The 19,664-nt window shown below is 40.5% G+C and overlaps 1 protein-coding gene across 6 annotated transcripts in view; it reads left to right on the top strand.

The window, feature by feature from the left end:
- Positions 1-19,664, top strand: part of Pcdh15 (protocadherin related 15) — a 1,498,824-nt gene that overhangs the window by 1,269,158 nt on the left and 210,002 nt on the right. For all 6 annotated transcript variants that reach the window (XM_063279549.1, XM_063279551.1, XM_063279550.1 and 3 more), the window contains 2 exons: positions 15,380-15,685; positions 18,990-19,214. In XM_063279549.1, coding sequence (XP_063135619.1) covers positions 15,380-15,685; positions 18,990-19,214 — 531 coding nt within the window. The remainder of the gene's footprint in view (positions 1-15,379; positions 15,686-18,989; positions 19,215-19,664) is intronic.

Below are 19,664 nucleotides of genomic sequence, written 5' to 3'. Positions count from 1 at the left end.
TAAGAAAAGACTTGTTCTGACCCATGCTAAGGAGAAGCCTGCCTGCTTCTTCTGCTCTCTCTGAAGTTTCTGCTTTTGTCCTCTTTCCCTCTGCATTCTGCATATTGCTCTCTTAATTTTTTATGTTGCCTGTAGTTTCTAAGTTATTCCATTCTGCATTCTCCTTCTTATCTTTCTCTCTCCTCCTGCTCTGATGTAATGATACCCTTGCTCTCAGTGTCTTACTCCCAAAGCCTGAACTCCCAATGCTGTGTTCCCAATGTAATCCTTCCTAGTCTCTTTGTACCTTTGCTAGGAGAATAGATCACACCTTTTTTCCAAGCATTCTTATTTTACAAAAGTTCACTAGAAGTTCAAACATAAAATCAAATCATAAATTGAATAAGGGTTTTACAACAGAGAATGCTTACATGCACATCCATTAAGAGTAATTACCAGGCTAAACACTTATCATCTGTCACCAGCTCTACAGCTTCATGGAGAGTTAGAAAACATAACTTTCGTGACTAAGTTGTCAGTGAAGTTTTGCATAGGTAAACACAGTTGATATTTTATCTTCTGTCCTTGCACTTGTAGTAAATTCATAGTTCCCTTTCTAATGACCTTTAGTTAATTGTTTTACAACCTCTTTGGAATGTGTTCTGAGTTGTAGGTGTCTGCTTGCCATCTCAGAAGCAATTAATTGGTGACACTTGAAGACAGGCAGAGGTTCCATTGCAGTTTTGACATCAGAAAGGACTTAATATCAGCCCTATTATAAAAGAGCTTAATAATTACTGGGATAATTCTAGGAATTCTTATAGGATCACCATTCAGGATAAAGAAATCATCTACTTGTCTATATAGCATGACTACAAGACAGCACATCTTTGCAGTTCTGCAGAAATCTGCTCAAAAGGGTGGGCTAATGCATAATGATTGTTAAAATATTTAATAAAACCAGGAAAAGCATATTAATAGCAGGAATCTTTTCTAAAATGAAATCTCCCCAGCCTTGCCTGCAGAAGCAAATCTATCATTAACTGTACAGTCCATGGTGGAACCATTTCAGAGAGATCATCTTCTATCTACTTGATAGTTCCTGGTAGTGGGTACAAAGGTCATGCCCACTTCTGTTGCTGACTTTTGCATTCTGTTTTCTAATGTGCTGAGCTAAGTGATGCTTCTACCCTATGGTCCTGCCACTGTGAGCTCTAGCATGTACCCTTTTTATGATGCGGTGACATTCCCAGGAAACTGTGAGCTAAAATGAGAATTCCTCCCCTGAGTTGCTTCTGTCACATGAATGAACAAAGGCATTAATACAGAAAATTGATAGCAGATAGTGGGACTTCTGCTGTATGGGCCTGATCATGGAGATGGTTGGCCATTGGAACAGGAGGCAAGTGTAGTATAGTTTAAACATCCAAGAAGGTCTATACAATGTGAAGCCTAATGTGCCATTCTAGAGGGAGTGTTAAATATCAGAATACCTACATAAATGAAGGAGGTAAAGGCCAGACTCGTAAGGCCTCAAATAGAAAAGGGATTCTGCCAGGAGTTGGTCTAGAAGCCACACATGATCTAGTAAAACAATGAATCTGATTGTGTTCAGACCCTGTTCTAAAGTTTCAATGATGTTAAATTAAAACAATAAATAGACTGGTTTGTTTGATGGATGAAATTTCAGGGCAGAAAATACTTCAGGCTGTGTCAAGCTGGCTTCTCACTGATTTGGGCCATAATCCCAATGTAAGAGAATACAGAGGAATATAGAGAAACGTGGAAAGGTTTGCAACAGAGTCATGAAAAAAAATGACTATCAATGAAGTTTCTATCAAGAAAAGTACAGACGAAGAAGCTACTAACTGTTAAAGGGATAAGTGCTATTAAGGAGGAGCCATACACATGACCTGGGACAATAGCAGAGGTTCTTTGAGAGTAAGAATCTTCCAATAGAAAACTACCGGGTGAAAATTCAAACACATTGAAAAGACCTTTCTTTATAGTGAGCATGCTGAAAACACATAGAGGTATAGACCCTGATTCAAGAGGGGAAAAAAGGGGGGAGGGATTTTATACCCAGTTCAGCTATCCATAAATTTAGAGGTCCAAGTAGTCATGGTCAAAGGAGCTTGACTACATCTCTGCCTGGCAGAAGAATTTGTCATCAGCTATATGGTGCTGATTGTGTTTGACACGCAAAATGCTAAGTTCCACAGCCATAGCAGCTGTGTGAAACCAGCCAATACAAGGCACTAGCAGAGCCCTAAATGGTGTTCCCAAGGGAGTTGTTTATGAAGGTGTGCTGGTAAGGTATATGTTTCAATGGAGGTACCAGAATGTTAAAGAGGGAGGTTTCCAGGGAACAGCTGCAGGTATTAGGTAGAAGCAGTCCAGAGACAGGTTCTGTGTACTGCAGAGGGCAGGACTGTAAATAGCAAGCTACCCAAGTCTGTTGGAGCTCATAGGATGACATAGTATCCCCCAGATCTTTATATGTAGCTACAGAAGGCTGAAATCTGAAGCCAAGTCCACAGTCAGTACTACTGCCAAGGTTGGTGTGTAGAGAGGTAAAGGGGAGAGCATATTGATGTGAGTGGTCCATATTGCCACCTGAACCATAGTGATGTTCGGATCTTCACTGCTACTCAGAGATATGCCTGGGTCTGTGGTTGTACTGCAGCCTGGGACTATGTTGATGTTTGTGGTCTGAGTTACTACCAAAGTTCAGGTAGAGGTTCATGGGCTGGACTCTCACCTGAGGTCATGGTGATGTCTGGGCACATGCTGCCCCCAAGAACCACACCTGGGTCAATAAAAATGTAACGTGGAGAATGGAAGGTTGTAAGGATTCTTGAAGTTGGATTAGCTACATTGTGCTTTTGGAAATGGGCTTGACCGTACTGGGGTCGGGGGGATATCATTGTTAAGGATTTAACGTAACCTGTGTGAGCCTTTGTTCTGAGGTGATGGCATATCGGTGATGGAATCTCAGGGACGTGGACCTTGCCAGCAGAGGGAGGGCACTTGGAATGGCCTTGTATGTCATCCTCATATCTGATTGTCGTGTGTGCTTTCTGCTTCCTGCTACGGCGTGATAGAAGGGAGCCTCTACTCCAAGTTGCTTCCTTTGAAGGTGGTGACATCCCCTGGAAACCGTAAGCCAAAATAAGACTTCCTTCCTTCAAGTCAGATGCTTTCGTCATAGCAAGGAAGAAGAAAAGCACCCCAAACAACTTACCTACACTGAAAGAATCATTGATAATATTGGTCAATGAGAAGGTATTTTCTCTCATTATTCAGAGAATGCTGTCTGTTAATTAATTTTCTTTTAGTTTCTTGTTTTATTATTCTAACACTGGTACAGAAGAAAATCAAAAGGCAAGATAAAATAAAAATCTTTGTGCAAAATCTTGGAGCAAAATTGAGCTCCAAAAAATATTGGTTCCTTAAAGAAGTCCATACTATGTTCATATTTAATAGAAAATAAATTGAGACATGAGGTTAAGATATACAATAATGTAGCTATATTTAATAAGTAGTAAATTATTTTGGAAATAAATAGGCAGGGTGTAATTTTGAATTTTAGTTTAGGAAGGAAACCAATACTTTGTGTCAAAACTTGACAGAAAATGCAAATGCATACATTGAAAGTCTAGGTCAAGCAGATTAACCGATTGATTAAATCATTGTTGGTACAGTGTCAGTGCAAGTATTGCTCCTTGAGGGCAGTTCCACTTGCTCTAAGTTACCTCCACAGTGACATGGACAAAAACTTCAGAATGTCATCGCTTCAGAATGAGCCCTGAAAGAATGGCTCTCGTGTAACATGATTTTGTATCGTGATGAGAACACAAATGTCTACAGTCACATCACATCCCTGAAAAGTAAATGTTGCCTATGTGATGAAAGTATCTTACCTTCCTTATCCATAAACACAGAGAGTATATATGGATAAAGATACATATGCAATGTATCTGTGGTGATAAAATGCCCTGTGTGTTTAATTACAAAGAAAATACTGTAAAGGGAGTAGAGTAATATGGGGAAAGTGTGGAGTTAAACTACTATATTAATTCTACACAAAAGAATAAACTCACTCATGTTCATGTTAAACCAGAAATATATTTTCATAATGGATTTCTGATGATAAGCCAAAGAAAGGGGTAGGATAATCATTCAATAGCTAGTTTAAGGATGGTTTATTGTTGGTAGCATTGCTCACTTAATAGTCATCAGAAGAAGGAAATGTATTTTTATTTCATTTGCCCCTAACAAATTTAAGATTTACTCACTTTTAAGAAAGCACTGTGAGTACCAAATAATAGATTTCAGTTAATCATGCATTGGGTGGATGAGATAGGAGGGACATACTGCTTCTTAAGGAAGATATTGTTTACAAAAAACATTACATGGCTACAGAGGTCATAGGACAGTTATAGGTATGACGCGGCATAAAGAGCTTTTCTTTTTTTTTTTTTTTTTTTTTTTTTTTTCTTTTCTTTTCTTTTTTTTTTTTCCGGAGCTGGGGACCGAACTCAGGGCCTTGCGCTTGCTAGGCAAGTGCTTTACCACTGAGCTAAATCCCCAACCCCCATAAAGAGCTTTTTACTTCCTGAGGCTGTGATGGTTAATCCCAGTCTACCTGACTGGTTTACCTAAGCATTGTGTCATCTACCACTATGGATTGGAGAAGCCCAAGACCACTCATCAGATGGCAGCACCTCCCTATGGACTGGTGATCTAAGCAGAATAAAAGGGGCAACATGAGGAAACCAACCCAGGGCCAACATTCTCCCTTCCTTGCTTCCTGTCCATGACACCATGCAGACATAGGTCTACTCTGCTGCACATCCCACTGTGGTATGTTGTTGAAAATATTTAATCTCAATGGGGGGGGGGTGGTTTCTACCCTGCCTTAATTATTCAGTTCCCAGATCAAAGACACAAAACTTTTATATTTATAATAAGCCTTTAGTGCACTAGAACTGGGCAGATATCAACTCTCTAAGTTATTAGAATCTACTTCCCCTCAACAGTCCTGAGTTAGAACTTGCCATGTTCTATCTAGGCTGCTCTTACTCCAATTGCCCAGTCCTCATGACCATGTTTTCATGACTCACCTACTTCATGGTGTCTTTTCCTCTCTCTACTCTCCACTTTCTCTCCTCCTCAGACCCCTGGTCCAAAAACCAAAACCTCACTTACCTTTCCTCTGTCCAGCTATAGGCTCTCGGCTCCTTTCTTCAACCAATAGTTTTAAATTAAGGAGCAAGGGTCACATGGCTTTGCTTTGTGTAAGTGCAGATTCTCTCATCCCTGGGGGTAACTAAGCCTGGGGGCCAGTGATTAGCATTACAATACAAAAGCAAAAAAAATCCACAACAATGGTAGACTGTCATCTTTGAGATAATGAGACAGATTACATTGTTCATGTTGGTTGAGATTATATTGTTTATGTTGGTTGTTTCTGTTGAAGCAATGAAAATAGCAATTACAAGAATAGTTAAAATTGCCACAAATATTAATAAGGAATCAGCTGAAGAATTATACAAGTGAACTCAGCGGTCCCTTTTAATGCCTGGTGTTTCTGGAAGATAATACACTTGAGATAAAAAGTAATAAACTTAGGAAATGGTTAGAGTACCTTAGACAGACTGGGCATAAGACAGTGGTGGGGTTCTTTCGGAAAAAGTATTTAGGACCTAGACTTCTCCTATACCACTTTAAAAAATAGAATAAAGGCAATATTTTAAAATATATATTCTAACTGTGGGTTTCCAACCACCTCAAGGAATTGAGTCATATACACTAGACTCGTTGTAGAGTTATGAAAGAGCAAGTGTGGTTTTTAGTGACCTCAGCTTGATACAATCTAGAACCTAGAGGCACAAGGTCTGTGAGGGGTTATTTTGACTGCTTTAACTGAGATGGGTTGACCCAACTACCGTGAGTGTTAACTGGAGAGAAAACCTGGAGAGAAATCCTGTAGAGCATTAGCTGAGTCCAAGAATGTTTTTCTGTACCTGATTGTGGCTGCATCATGCACCTTCAACAGTGACTTCCCACCTATGAGCGACCTCAAATTGGAGCTGTGGGCTAAAATAGCCCTTTCTCCCTTAAGTTGCTTTTGTTGACATGTTTTATCACAGCAATGGGAAAGGAAATTATGACAGGATATGACACCCCTCTTCCCCACCTTCCCCTAAAAGAGGGAGGACATAAAATTAATTTTGAAAAAGTCTTCTTGGAGCTTCCTTTTTGCTCCCAACTTCATTTGGAAAATCTGAGAGCAGAAAAGAAACGTCCTTATTGTAGAACTGTAGAAAGCCCGATAGTGAGCCCGGATGGGAAACATCGTCATTTAAGAAACATAACTAGGAACTGGACAACCTTTTGTGAAGCTTCAAAGCATTAACCTCAGACTGTCTGCCATCAGGTAATAAATGAGTGTGGAAATATTTAGGCATGAGCTGCATGCCTCCTGCATGATGCTCTCTTTCTAATTACCTGGGTTAATCTACATTCTTTCATTGCAAGTTCTATAGGCTGTGTGGGGGCATCTCAAAATGCCTTGCTTAATTTGACATCTTCGTATACCCAATTCCTCAGAGATTATTTCCTCTCACTTGCTTGTCTACTTTTTCCATATCCCTGCCCCTGCTTCAACTTCTTATTTCTCTTCTCTTCCCTCCGAACAGCCAGGATCTTTTCTCTGACACTGCCTCTTGCTGGAACCACAGTGTACTAGCTAGCAAGCTGTAGTTTGCACATCTAATGTATAGTCACACGGTGTTCAGTAAAAGCAATTTAAAAGAGTTTTCCTAGATGCCGGAAGGATGGGGAAGCTCAGTGAAAAGATTGAGAACTCTCTGAGGCAAAGAAGTCTCTCAGGGAAGACATGGGAGCTACAGAGGCACTTCAGGACAAGTGTGGCAAATAGGATGCCTGTGTTCTTATATCTGTTCTCACTCTCCGAGGTTAGTTTCTCCACCCCCGGGTATCGGCCTCAGTCATGGGATTTGTCTTGACCAATGAAGTGATAGCGGATGTGTCCCCTTCCATGCAGAAATGGGGGCGGGGGTATGGGTCCCTCTGTCACAGGATTGTCGCTTTTCAATAAATCAGTTCCAGAACTCTCCTGTCTGAAGTAACACAAGGGTGGGGTAAGAGTTCAGGGAAAGTATGGTGCAACTCTGGAGGAAGGGGGAACCCAGGGAGATGACAGGGACACCTGGAAGCTGAGCCACACATTGGAAACATAAACAAGATGGAGATTGTGTCAAAGGGTTAGTTGTGGATGTACATGGGTAACGACAGAGGAGGAGGAGATCCTGTAGATCCTTGAATGTTGTGATAAAAACACAACTTGTTGCATAATGAGGAGTAATTGCTCTCTTTGGGTGTTGGGAGGGCCAACAGAACATTCAAGAAAGCCACCTATTGCTCGGTAGGAAATCCTAAATTAAACATATGCTCAACAAATATTTGTTGGGCATACATAAAGGATGAGAATAGTAAGTCAAGGATAGGAAGGCATACTTCCTTCCCTGGCTGTTTGAAGTATAGTGTAGGAGACAGGCAGGTAAGTAGGCAATTATTACATGTTAGAACGCCAAGTAAATACGAGGTGACAGGGGTCCTTAGTGGGAGGAAAGCTATTTGAATTGGTGGAGTCAAGGAATAGAAGCCAGGAAAATATCTAAACTCTTTACAACAGCTTAATTGTGGTTTCCCCATGGTAGAATAGAAAGAATTTAAGAACACTAAAAAGAGACACAGCTTTGTAGAAAAATACGGGCAGCTGCCAAAACTTTTATGTGTAGAAATACTATTTACTGATTCCTGTGAGCAGAATTTATCTTTCCAAATGTGTGGGGACAGCCTGCAGTAGTTATGAGTAAAGGCATGCTCAGTGTGAGAAAATTCTTGTACCCTTTAATCTACCACAGCAGTGAATCTAAGACCAGGTCATAAACACTGGCACACAGACACACACATCTGCTTCTCGGGCCATGGTGAAATTACTCTAAAATGAAAATGGGCATCTTGAGAGGATTTCTCCTGGGACAGACTTAGTAGACATTTCTATGTGACAATATCTATAACATCTTCATGTACAGTCATTCATTGAAATTTTCTCTCTCTTATATCTAATCTAACATCTAAATTTGTTAGAAAAGCTCTGTATAAAGGCCTGGGAGATGGCACAGGGGTAAAACATTTGTGGAGAGAGAGAGAGAGAGAGAGAGAGAGAGAGAGAGAGAGAGAGAGAGAGAGAGAGAAAGAGAAATGAAGGATCTGAATTCAGTCATCTGTATTCACATAGAAATGGATATCTGCATGTATAATAACAACCACAATAATACATAAAATAAATAGTTAACTTTATGAAGAGCAGAGGAGGTGTTTTGGTCAGTACAAGACCTGAGTTTAATCCCCAGAACTCACATGGGGAAGCCTGGTGGTTAGGGCAGCCTGTCATACCAGTACTGCAGAGGGAGAAACAAGAAGATCCTTGGATTGTACTGGTCAAGCTGGCCTACCTAGCCTACTTGGAAGCTCCAGGTCAGTGAGATCCCGCCTCAAAAATACTATGGGCAGTGACTTAGGAAACATGCATGGTTGTCCTCTGCATGAACACACACCCATATAATACATATATCCACACATACATATACACAAATACACATATGTCCCTGCACACACATATATGGTACATGTCCTGTATCACTAAAAGTGACTCATAACAAAGGAGTTTATTTGACTGACAGCTGCAGGGGGAGAGTCTCTAGGGTGGGGGAAGCATGGCTCCAGGCAACCAGAGCAGGAAGCTGACACATTACAGCTTTAACTATACAAAGAGCATGAACCGGAAGTGGGATAAGGCTATACACACTCTAATCCTGCCCCCAAGTGATGTACTTCCTCCAACTAGACCCCACCTAAAAATCCCATAACTTTACAGACATCACTACAACTGAGAACCCAGTGTTCAAATACATGACTTTATGGGAATGTTTCTCATTCAAACACATATACCCATTCACATGCATATACTCACATATACAAGAATGTGCATGTACATGTGCATGTACCAACATGTACACATCAAATATACATGAACACACACATAAACCCACATATATGTATATGTATACATATATATACCCTCCACGTTCATATATGTATACACATGTTCATACACATGTGCACATGCACTACATACCCACACATGAATACCCATGCATACACATGTACATAAGTCCACGCACATGCTTAAACATATATGTATTCTCTCTCACAGTAATATATACATACATGTAAACCTGTATACAAATATGCACATAAACACACACACATTTACACAGATGTAACATCACACATATATACACATGCACACAGACATGCATATTCACACACACATGTACACACACAGGTGCTCTGTGATAGTTTGCACCTTCTTAATTGCTACACTTACAAACACACAAGAAACCTTTGATCTTCATTGCTCCTCCATATAATGACTAAGATATTATTTGAATCAGAAAGTTTCCTTATATTTATCACTTGTCACAGTAATATTGCTACATGAACAAACAGGGGCACTTTATATATGAGTTCTGATAATCATCAAAATATCAGAGTCAACAGAGTCTAAGGAAAAGAGAATACAGAGATACAATGATAAAAGTAGCCTGGCATGTTCTACTGAAAAGTTCTCAAGTCGAGGCACAACCTATCTGTTTAAATGAACTTCTAATAGGGATCAGAAAATGCAATGACAGTAATAATACTGGACAATATTTTGATCGATTACTTAATGTGTCCCAAGCATGTGGCTAACCTAATACAGGGCCCACAGGAGGCAGTGGAGTAAATACCAAAGTCTAACGTTAACTCATAGATGAGAAAGGGGAGGGGGAGACTTGATCAAGGCCATTCAGACAATAGGGAAAAACCGATTATAAGCTAGAAAATCCAAACCTTTCAGAAGACAGACAGCCTGAGATCTCAGAGTCACAGTATTGTGGGAAGTGTTCACTCTGGCTGTGGTTTGAGATATTTTGAACTCACGGGTTACTTATCTTTACCTACTGAGTCTGCCTGCCTATATTCAGTAATAACGATTAGGTATTTGCACCAAGAGAGGAAAAGTTTACCCTCCCTCTGAGTCATTAAATTGCTTCTTTTCTTCTCACATGAATTATCACAGCTCTTGAGCAAGATCGGCCTCTGTAGAGAAGTAAACCAGCTACCATTTTACAAAGTTTGAAGTCGCTAGCTAACAGAAGGCATCTCTACTAATAATGTCATAAAAGGTGCTCTGGCCGGTGTCCAGGTGCCCTCCTCTTCAGCAACTCCTACAGCCCTTTCTCTATGTGAAAAAGGAGGGCACGGCCTCTGAAATTGCTGCAGAGGACGAGCAAAGAGGGAGCAAAGCTCAAGGTCACGGTCACCCTCACACTGCCTTAATGAGGTGCCACATGGTAGTTCACACCTTCATGGCAACTGTGATGTCCTCCTGTGGGTCATCAATTGGATGCTCGTAGAAGAATTTTGTTACATGACACAAATAATTCCCTCTAAATAATTTGAATGTGATGATCAATACATTTTTAACTTGCAATCAATAACTAGCATGTCGCCTAGGAGATCTACCACTCAGATATCTCAGCAGTAGGCCACACACATCTCTAGCCTTCTTTCAGGGTCTTGTCTCAGGATGTTCATTCCCAGAAGTTCTGTGATGTTAGCTCATACCCATATTCCCAGGACTCAGGAGCCCGAGGCTAGATGGCTCATATTTAAGCTCAGTTCCCGGGCAGCCTGGGCTACAGGGGAAGAGACCGTCTCAAAGGAAGCAGAAAGGTTTATGGTTTCTACAAGTTTGGTGGACACAATGAGCTTCATTGACTTAAGAGGAAGATTGCAGACCTTGAAAAAAGACAATGAGCAAAATGAACAATAATGGGAAGGAGGGTGCGAATTGAATGCTTAAGAACTATAATTCCTCACTTTGTGGTCAAGCAGAATGGAAAAAACATCAGTGCACAATCGTTCATAAATAGCATTTGTTTAGCAAGCAATTCTTCATGGCCTCTGACTTCTCTCTTAAATAACTATTTGGATATCTATATAATATGCTCTAACTTGGGTCTCAGTGACTCAACTGTGCTGTTTGTCTTTCTAGCACGTATCTCAACTTCTCCCCAATGAAACCTTTGTTTTGATCTTCGGAGCCTTTCTTTGGTCATAGACTTTCAGCCAATCTCCCGGCCATAGGCATGCCCCAACAAAAACCACAAATCAGGCCACAGTAAAACACATATTTTTCGAAAGAGTACACCATGGATAGATGATTACAGAGTCGCAGCCGTTCCTGTTTATTGCTTTGAGGTGGAACACGTGGCAAAGTGTGATTTTTCTTATTAACAATTTTAATTAACTTTTAATTGATCTGTAAGAAGATGAATGAGTCCATTATAGCATCGCGCGTGGTGAGTGGCTCGGGTAGACATTAAGCATCCGGGCAAAGTTCTCGACAGTACTATTGATAATACAAACTCCGCAGACAGCTCGCATGTCTCACACCGACTTCCCCATACGTAACAGTAAGTAACTGAATCTGCCCCTAGTGTCTGAGTCACAACCTCATTCATCTTGCTCGGTGACTGGGACGCAGGGAAGGGAGAAAGGAAGTAGCTTCCATGCATAGTCCGTCCCTTTTGTCACCATTAGCTGCATATTTGAGCAGCTCGAACTTTAGAGTTAATTGCTGTAGAATATACAGTCAAATATACACGTTTTCTGCCACAGTGGCTAGCCATGCAGGGAGCCGCCTATGGATGAGTGGGTGAGACAAAGGTTCAGTTCAGGCGTCCGTGTGTACTTGAAACGTTCATTTCCCTTTAGCTAATTTAAATGGGTTTTTAAAAAGTTATGAAATGCGTTTGCAACGGCCTAAATGTGTTTGGCCCAGGGAGTGGCACAATTAGGAGGCGTGGCCTTGTCGGGGGAAGTGCGTCACGGTGGGGGTGGGCTTTGAGACCCTCCTTGTAGCTGCCAAAAAATATTGGAGGTTTTGCGTCCGTAATTTCCCAAAAATAGAGACGCTGTTATATATTTGCAAAATGTACGATTAAAACAAAGGTCCTTGTAAAGATGGTATAGTCCCGTCTGTCAAAGTAAGCCTGAAATACTTGCACAAGTTTTAAAGAGGAACAAGGCAGCCGGAACGTGAATCCAAGAGGCACGGAGGAGGAGAAGTCGTTCAAAACGTGCAAGGACCTCACAGGTACAGAACATGGTGGTGGAGACTATTGGCCATAGTCTTCACATTCTGACTTTTACAAGGATGGGAATCTCAGGCTCACTGTTTACACAGCCCGACTCTGTCAATAGTTTCAATATTTCCCCAGAGCCTCCCAGCGGGAGCAGAGATGCTTTTAAGTCGGTGACCCTACACTGAACTTCTCATCTGCAGAGATGTATGTAAAGAAGCTTTATTTCACGGGAGCTGATAACTGTATGATTATCTGCTATTTTGGCAATGGAATAAACGCTAGTGCGTGCAGTTCCCATGTATTATAGATTCACTTGGAAGCTGTTGGGTTTATGATGGTCCCGAAGCTACTGGTGTCATGTACAAGATGAACTTGAGATGTTTGAGGTTTTATCATTATCACAGTGGCATTCATTATGCCATGGTAGTGTCCAGCGACGCTGGGCAACATCAGGAAGCTGCAGCCCCCAGTGGTCACCCCTTGTAAGTGGCATGATGTAGTGGCTTCTACACCTGTGGGGCTCAGCCCATTAATGTACTAAATATTTTGAGACACAATATTTTTTATTTAAATGAATTTGTAAGAGCGTAACCCATGATAAGTGGGGGCACATTTATCCTGAATACTAGAAATGAGACATTAGTTAGATTGGTGGGCACACGAATAAGATGTGCCCACATACTAGCATACACACTCATATCCACTAACACACTCATACACACACTCACTCACACATGAGACACACACATACTCACAACACGCTGACATACTCTCACACACACTAACACACTCACACAAACACACACACATACACACTCACACACACTCACACACTCACACACACTCACACACACTAACATACACACACTCAAACACACACTAATTCACACACACTCAGACTCACACACATGGAGGAAGGGAGGGAGGGAGGGAGGGAAGGAGAGAGAGAGAGAGAGAGAGAGAGAGAGAGAGAGAGAGAGAGAGAGAGAGAGAACAGTTTACTAGTTAAACCAGACTTCTTTGTCATAGGGAACTTTGAATTATAAGAAATGAACAAATACCTTGGGTAGGCGTCACTTAGGTTATGACGCATGTGTAAAATGTTTTTACTGAGTATCCCAGCGATGAACATTGAGGCTAACAATCATAAGGGCAATGATGTATGGATCACAACCTACCTAAGTTATTCAATAATTATTTTTCTTTACTTGATCTGGAAACAAACAACTTCAGTCTTTCCCCCAGAATGACAGAGCATGTTATCATGCTGTTCACTGCTACAACTAGGATAGCAAGCACCACTACTCCACCAACAGTGTCTGGAGCCCTCTAGGCAAGTTAGAGCTTCAGGGAAACTACTTCTACATAACCCTTCAGTTCGCTGACTATGTTTGTTTTCTTCCTCCAGGTATGAATGTCATTCTTCTTCTATTTCACTGCCAGGATAAACCTCTCTAGGGCATCTCTGGCTTTGTCTAAAGAACAAATTCTGTCTGAGTGTCAGTCATATGAAGTGGAAGACTGTAGCTATAAACATGATATTCACATCTTTTTCTTTTCATTTATTTTTTATTATTATGTATTTATATAGCATGTGTGTGAGTGTATTATATGCATTCGTGTGTGAGTGTGTTATGTGTATTTGTGTGTGAGTGTGTATATGTGTGTGTATGTGTGAGTGTGTACATGTGTGAGTGGATGTGTAAGTGTGTATATGTATGAGTGTGTGAGGATATGTGCGTTGAGTGTGTGTGTGTATATTTGAGTGTGTGTGATTGTGTGTTTATATGTGAGTATGTATGTGTGTGCGTGTGTGTGTGTGTGTGTGTGTTTGTGTGTGCTCACATGTTTCACAGTGCATGTTTGGAGGTCAAAGGAGGCTCTTCTATCATACATCTTCCAGAGGTCAAGCTCAGGTCATCAGCAGGTACCAACACGCTGCCAGCCCTATGTCTACATTACATCTTTGTTTTTTCAAAATGAGAGATGTGTGTACATGATGTTTAAATGCCTTGTGTTCCAGCCCTCGCAAAGATTCAGTCATCTTTGAGTTTCGAAATCAAAATGAAGTCCTCTCCCCATCTTTCCTGGTGGTTTGGAACATAAATGTCCACTATTTCACAGCTTCTTAGGTAGAGTCCAGAGTCTATGAAAAACAGCAGTAGAATCATGTGATATAACATGTGCAGTATCTGGTGGTGTAAGGTTATCAGTTGTGATAAATCTGCTGACTCTCAAACAAGAGTACTTCTACCAACATTCTATTAGAAATAGCTTTTCTATTCCTGATGCAAAATGACTTCATGCCTAAAGCTTTCAGCAAATACAGATTCAGGTAGCCCCAGTGACCCTCAGCTACTACTTTGAGATTCATATTCTAACATTAAACAGTAATCCTGACTTGTGATTTGACAATTACTGTACTTTTATTACCATTCAGTTTGGGAATATGTTTAATTTCAAACCTCAGGTCCACGGACCACTGAACATTCATTACTTTCATTAGCATTTATTAAACAGTTTTACATATAAGTCATTGTTCTGAAATCTAGGACCCCTGAGGTATTTAATTCTTATATAACGTTATGTGGGACAATTAATTTCCTTAAGCCGTATGGTCTCATTTGCATAATGGGGCCAAGGATATTTACTCATTAGAAATCATCATAAAGATTAAAGAAGGTAAATATACATCGTGCCCAATCTCATGTAAATGTGAAAATGACTATACGAGTTTGTTAAACAAAACAGCCACCAAAGCTTGAACCGTTCGTGAATTAACTTTAATTAATTAAAGCCAAGTGCTACTTTTGACATTTAAAATCCGCCGTAGCAATAAAATTACATGAAACTTTCCATTTTTATAACGCTCATTTTCTCTGACATAATAAATTGTCGTCTAATGGTATCGACTTATTTCATTTTCCCTAAGAATTATAACTAAGTCACAGGTTATTTCTTCTCACGATTTTGACTGCAAAGTTGGGCCTTTATTATCTTTTTAATTTTACCTTTAGAGGGGAAAAGAATGCTTGGTTAGACAACATGGCACAGTTTGCCAGCCGTGTGCCAGAAGCTGTCATGTGAAGCCTTTGGTTTCTTCTGTTTAGGCGACAGACCCAGATGCTGGGATAAATGGCCAAGTGCACTACAGCCTGGGGAATTTCAACAACCTCTTCCGCATCACGTCCAACGGGAGCATTTACACAGCCGTGAAGCTGAACAGGGAAGCCAGGGACCACTATGAACTGGTTGTTGTGGCAACAGATGGAGCTGTACACCCTCGACATTCAACTCTGACACTGTACATCAAGGTGTTGGACATTGACGATAACAGCCCTGTTTTTACCAATTCAACGTACACGGTTGTTGTTGAAGAGAACCTGCCAGCCGGGACCGCCTTCCTTCAAATAGAGGTGTGTGGACCAGCATTAATTCCATGACATCTGTATTATAAGATTGGCTGTGAGGGGAAAAAAAAATTGAAGTTTAACTATAAACATATGATGATCTCAGAACAGCTTAAATTCAGATGAACGGTAGATAATCCTTATTGTGGGGTTTTTTTTTTCTTCTTCTTCTGTGAAAACCTTCCTCAGGGAGGCCCCATAAAATCAAAAGGAGAAAGTTTGCAATCATAAGAAACACCATACATTTGCATATATTGAATAATATTATATGGTTTTTGTCACATTGACAATGCAAAGGAAAAGCTGATTTTCTCAAAAAAAATTAATTTTTTCAAGTGTCCTCCACATCTATCAGAGGGCTCCTGCAAATAATCATATATATATTTATATATATATACATTTATACACGCATATATACATGCTCATGTGTTCAAGTATATGCATATATGACATGTATATATTCACACATACATATATGCACGTGAGTCGATATACATTTCTCCATTTAATTTATACACACATATTATAACTATTCTTAATTGAATTCTCATACTGAAACCTTCTTTTGCTCAACCGTAGTATTACCAGCAGCTTCTGACTTTTTAAAACAATAGTTCAGGTGCACCTATAAATCTCAATTTTTGGAATAGCCCATTTGATTCTGACACGGAGTGTCTGTAAAGCTATGACAAAGAAGTAAACCTCAGTATGTTGATATTTCACCTGCAGAGTACAACTTGAATTTTTCTGTCAAGGTTTTCTTGATACACCTCAACATTCAACTAGGTTATAGGCATGAATAAATCAAATTAAGATGTGTGTTAACCCATAGAGAACCATCTGTCCATTTCTTCATCCATCCACCTCTTCAACAATCATGCATCATTGCTGCCCAACTATAAATGTCACTTTTATTCCCTCAGATGAGGGGATGAGATGAGTGCTGTACCCAACCTGAACGAGTACATGAGTTGGGCTATACCCAAAACATTTGTCTACTCTAAGTATCTGTAGCCGAGGCCGGGAAGCTTCTAGCCTCCATGTAATCTAATCTTCCAAGCTGACTGATTCAATCCAGCTTCTCTTAGCTCCTGCCTGAATTGCTCTCCTGGACCTCATACTAACTTTGGCAATGAGTTCTAATCTTCTGGAACCTTCTCGTTCTCTGTCTTCACCTTTGTCTACCTTGTTCTCTTTGCAACTTGTCTCTGTAAAACTATCCTGGTATAACACACACACACACACACACACACACACACACACACACACACACACACACACACACCATGCCACAGGGAGCTGGGCATATCTAATCTCTTACTCATTCTGTCAAATCTTTCTGTTTCATCACTTTGCCCCTTATTTAGATGTCACTTTCAAACATGGCTGCTCCTTCTACAAACTAACCTTAGCTTCACTGTTAGGGCTTAAAGGTAGTGTTCGAAGGATTGTATTCTAGCCAGATCATAATGTAATCCAGGGCATGTCTGCTTTCAGCTGAATCACAGCTTTGCACAGGATCCCTTGCCAGAGCAGCTGTGGAGCTGGATGAAAATTACTCTACTATTACCCAACTATCTATTTTGCCTTCTGCTCTATTTTTATTTTATATATATATACATATATTATTATATTTGGATATTATAATCATATCATTTCCTTCTTTCCTTTCCTCCTTCTAAATATCCTCAATACTTCTTGGTCTTTCAAATTCATGTCCCCTTTTTCCATCAATTGTTACATACGTATATGTTACATATATATGAATATGTATGTATATATATTCATATATATGTGTATATATGTGTGTGTGTGTTTGTATATACATTTTTTTGGTAATGCAAAAGTATCAAGATGGATTCACAACCTCTAGAGAATTCTCAGTCAGCTTTATTCGACACCCAGCATTGCTAATCAGGAGCAAGGTCCTAAGTGTCTAAGATATGCTTTCTGTACAACCTTGAGTGGTTTATTTTTTTTTCCTGCTAGAAAAAGCTACTTTGCCATTGAGAAACAAGTCAGCTACCAGACAAAGAGAGAAACAGAAAGGATTATTCAAGGCCATGTAAAAATAAAAACGATCAAAATGTCAAGGGGGGATGCTGATTGATGTTCAAGGTTCTAAGGAACCAGAAGGCATCGTGTTCTGTCACAGCATTTGGAGGATTACATTGCTGTCATTTGAATCTTGAATGTCCCCCAAGGCCCATATACTCAAAGCTTGGTCCTCAGCCTGTGGAATTATTACATGTTGGGGCACAGAGAATATGCCCTTGAAGAAAGATATTGAGTCCCCAGGCCCTTCATGTTCCTCTCCGTTTCCTGGCTCTCATGGTACAAGACAAAGCTTCTGTGGTCCTTGTTTACTACCACGATGTGCCATACCTCCACATACCCACACAGGGCTTACTAACCATGGACTGAACCCCACTTTATGAGTGACTTAGCAGAGGAATCTTATTACAGTATCAGAAAGATGACTAACAGTGTTGGTCAAAGATAAAGTGGAAACAGGAGAGTTTTCACAGGGAAATGACACAAAATCTGTGCTTTCACTGGTCCACTCTACTGTGATGCCGTAAGAGGAGAACAAGATTGGCAGCTAAGCACTGTGTACGCAAATGCAGGCTCATTCAGTAGATCTACGGCTCTGAACTTCTGTTCCTACAGTTCTGCTCCTTCTAGCAAGGAGCTTTTGCCAATCTGTGCCATAGAATGTAACAGCCACTCTACTTACGCAAAATAGCAAAAACAAATAAAACCCATCTTTTCATTTGGGCTCCAACTCTGATCACCTTTGGATGCTACATCATCTTTCCCCTTTTATTTGAGTATTTATGTCTTATTTCTCTTCCGGGCTATGGTATTTACACCTGAGTTCATTTTTTTCTCTTCACTGCACCTTCTGCATAATAAGTGCTTGACAGACACTTGTCTAAAGGCAGGGAAGTGCAGGGGAGAAGCCTTCATAAATACGTTACCTCATCCTTCCAAGGCACCCTTCTGAAACGCAACTGTTTCCATATTTCCTTATTTCCCTTGTGGGATTTTAGAACCTGTGTATGTAAATCACTCCCTCAATATTTCCATTCAAAAATATCTCGGGTTCACCATCTTCTGTCTGTCCATCATCTTCCATCTATCCTTTCTCCTTTTTTCTGTTTCCTGTTTACTGATAAATGACAAGTCACGTGTCCCTTTCTTATTACCAACTCCATGCTGCCCAAGGTACTCATGTGTTTCCAGCAGCCCTCAGTCCGCTTGTGGGAAACCCTCTGATGTAACCGTCCTTCTCTCTGACCTGTCCTAGGCCAAGGATGTTGATCTTGGAGCCAATGTGTCCTATCGGATCAGAAGCCCGGAAGTGAAGCACCTCTTTGCACTGCATCCATTTACTGGGGAATTGTCTCTTCTGAGGAGTTTGGATTATGAGGCCTTTCCCGACCAAGAGGCAAGCATCACGTTCTTGGTGGAGGCCTTTGATATTTATGGGACGATGCCACCCGGTATAGCAACGGTCACAGTAATTGTGAAGGTAAGGAGCCTGGAGTGACTGCTCTCTTCTCTCTGTAGGCCATGTCTGTCTTTTGAAACTCATGGTGTATTCTTAGAACAAGCCATAGGGACTGAGCGGGATAATGACTTATTGATGTGAACTACTTCTGGAGACTTGCAAAATAGCCCTACAAGATGGACTTTAAAGACACAATAAACTAATTTTTGAAGGAATGCTATGAGTCTTCTGCATGCTGTGACTGTTCAAATCAGAACTTCATTTTGATACAGTACGGCCCACAGTCCATAGCAATGTGGATATTAACATTCTGAGGTTAAAAAGAGAAAAAGGCATACAGAGTAGAGATGATGAATTCATTGGCCTCAGAATGAGTGAGTTTAATTGGTAATTTCAAGACTCTGAAATAAAAAGGGCTTCAGAGACAGGTGGGTTCTGGATCCACCTTTGATTTTTTTTCTGCACTGGAGC

Source organism: Rattus norvegicus, chromosome 20 (genome assembly GCF_036323735.1).
Source record: "Rattus norvegicus strain BN/NHsdMcwi chromosome 20, GRCr8, whole genome shotgun sequence".
Taxonomy (NCBI): Eukaryota; Metazoa; Chordata; class Mammalia; order Rodentia; family Muridae; genus Rattus; species Rattus norvegicus.
This window is presented reverse-complemented; position numbering and strand designations above follow the sequence as displayed.